Source organism: Sinocyclocheilus rhinocerous, unplaced genomic scaffold (assembly GCF_001515625.1).
Source record: "Sinocyclocheilus rhinocerous isolate Xijiao unplaced genomic scaffold, SAMN03320098_v1.1 scaffold468, whole genome shotgun sequence".
In the NCBI taxonomy this organism is placed as follows: Eukaryota; Metazoa; Chordata; class Actinopteri; order Cypriniformes; family Cyprinidae; genus Sinocyclocheilus; species Sinocyclocheilus rhinocerous.
The window spans coordinates 1,764,756-1,767,503 of record NW_015635305.1 but is presented as its reverse complement, the minus strand read 5'-3'; the positions used below and the strand labels follow the sequence as shown (position 1 = coordinate 1,767,503).

At 38.0% G+C, this 2,748-nt stretch overlaps 1 protein-coding gene across 1 annotated transcript in view; it reads left to right on the top strand.

Annotated features, from left to right (window-relative positions):
- LOC107746860 (nuclear receptor corepressor 1-like) overlaps positions 1 to 2,748 on the top strand; it is an 87,813-nt gene that overhangs the window by 5,720 nt on the left and 79,345 nt on the right. Inside the window, exons 2-4 of the mRNA XM_016561189.1 lie at positions 278 to 369; positions 1,531 to 1,732; positions 1,888 to 2,067. Coding sequence (XP_016416675.1) covers positions 278 to 369; positions 1,531 to 1,732; positions 1,888 to 2,067 — 474 coding nt within the window. The remainder of the gene's footprint in view (positions 1 to 277; positions 370 to 1,530; positions 1,733 to 1,887; positions 2,068 to 2,748) is intronic.

Here is a 2,748-nt window from a genome sequence, read left to right as displayed (position 1 = left end):
TGTGATGTGACTGTCGTTCGGCACGCTGCATTGAGCAGCCGCGTTCAGTTTTTAATTGTAGTGTCTGTTCTTTTACTGAACTAAATGATTTTTATTTCTATAAAAAATCAAAATGGCGGTGGGCAAGTGACGTAACCGGTGTTGCGGCTTAACACCGGTATCACCGTCAGCACCGTCTATCGCGGCAAGCCTACTTCTGAGCCCTCATCCATGAGGTCCTTGTGCTTTTGTTTTGCCTAGTGTTTCCTCTCTGATGTGTGTGTCTGTGTTTGTTCAGGAGTTCCCGGTACCCGACTACCGTACCCCTCTGCAGGATCAGCAGCGCCGCAGGCCTTCACTACTATCCGAATTCCACCCTGGGACTGAGAGGTGACACAACCTGCCATTGACATGCTTTTTCTCCATATTAACTTCATAACATAGTCGAGTGTTTGAAATAACTTAATTTTGTGATCAGACGTGGTTTCGTATCACAGAATAAGGCAGAAATCATACTATTTTATAGCATTATATACAGTGATAAAGGCTATGTCGATTAGCATTGCATTATAAATATACTTTATCCTTATAAGGGTACTGTCTTGAGAAAAGTTTCGATGGCAATGGCATTTTCTTCTCCGTATAAAGCGCAACTCTGCTTTGTTTTGTTACAGCGGTAAACAAAGAAACGCTATAGTGCGGTCGGTTCATAAGCAGTGTTGCCTAGTCCGCGGTTTTCCCGTGGAATTGGGCTACTTAACACTGTTGCCTCGGGTTGTTGTTCATGTCCGCGAGTTGAAGCGACCCTAATAACGTGATATTTAGTCCCTGGAATGTGAATTGTACTTGAATTGTGACAGAAAATGATTGATTTGTGACAGAAAACTGCATTAGAATAATTCAATAGAGTTTGGGTGTCACACAGTGGTTGTTTTTGGTATAGTTGTAATCTCACAGGAACCACAATTTTTGTGATATCAACTTCAAATTCGGAACATAAATCGGTTCGACATATGGCTTTGGTTTTATAGCAATTTTAGAGTGCAACATATTTTATAATGTTTATTTTATATAAAATAAACAATTAGTATACTACATTATCTTTACTGTAAACCTAAACTTTTATAACTTTTTTATACTTCTTTTGAAATGCTTTCACTTCAGCAATAATCTGCCATGTGTCTTCTTTAAAAAGAGACCAACCTTAGGTCTGTACTCCCAAGCGTTCAGGAATTACAACCATGCTGTAACAAGCATTGATAAACAAGTGTTCTGTTTCCAGTGAATTTATACCCCCAAAGGAGCAACATATCCTGGGGGATACAAACATTAAAATTAAATATTCAAGTCAAGTTTAGAAAAAAATCATGAAATTGTATTTGAGTCCCAATAAGATGGAAAATAGCATTAAATTAATTTTCTGATGTCTCTTTATGGGTTTGCCCTTTTTAGGGTTAAACGGTTTTGTGTTATTTTCAGTAATATTGTTTGGTGCTGAGGTTTTTAAAGCATAATAATTGTAATTATAAGTATCTCTTCCAAATCCTGCAGGCCAACGGAGCGCAGACATGCTTATGAGCAACAGTTTCATGCCATCCCAGCTCAGCAGGAGCAGGAGACTTTCGAGGCCAAGCGTCCCCGCATCGAGAACGTATCTGAAACACACTTTCCAAGAGCTCAGCTCACCGGCATCGTACTGCCCCCTCCACAGACCATACAGGACAGCATCAGGACCACTGGAGATGTCAAGAAGGTAATAAATGTATGTTTGTGTGTGTGTGGATGTAAGAGTTTTAAATATTTCCTCATTCCATAAAACAAACCGGTATTTGCTTTATTTTTAGGGTTGTTTGAAGGCTTGTGCTTATTCTTGTGCTCTCACTTTTTTCCCCTCGTTTTCTGGGACAGGAAACCCAGTTTAGTGTGAAGGTGGAGGCCTCGTCCCCAGGTGGAGTTCCACAGGTGGGTGAGGATGCAGACACATCGCCTTCCAAACTCTCCAAGGAGGAGTTGATTCAGAGCATGGACCGCGTTGACCGTGAGATTGCCAAGGTTGAGCAGCAGATTTTCAAACTGAAAAAGAAACAGGTATGTAGCCTGACTAAACACAGATGCATGAGAGAGACTTAAACACTGCTACAGCTCAAGAACTACTTGTTTTAAGCGCTAAGCCAGTGTTTCCCAACCTTTTTTTAGTCGCGGCACCCTTTGAAAATTTTAACAAATTTGTGGCACCCTACAAAATTTATTTTGTCACAATACTTGAAATTCTAACTTCGATATGATACTTTGAAAAGTATAGATATTAGGTACAGCAGGGAAGAACTGCTGAATATACTGTCATACAGATATATTTAATATTATTACATTTTTTTGGAGAATCAATGATGGCAATCAGTAGGCTTATTTCTAATGAAGAGACCAATTAATATGACCGATTTTAACGTAGGCTTTTATTCATATGTAAACATTGTTTAATTGCCATTATAACTAGCTATCTCACAAATTTTTGCTCACTCAGTGTATTTTTGATTTTACAGTGGGGTAATTTTTTTGCAATAGCACAAGATAGCTTGATTTCAAAATTTTAATTTAATACAAAATGACAAGTAAGCAGTCAGTAATAAAATAAGAACAAATAAAGAAATTAATAATGATAGCACAAAAAAAAATAACGACAGGCCTTCGAATTAAATAAATTGCTTTTTAGTTTTTTTCAGGTAGGTCTAACAGTAGGGTTCAGATATTTAACCATTTTTTTTTTTAACC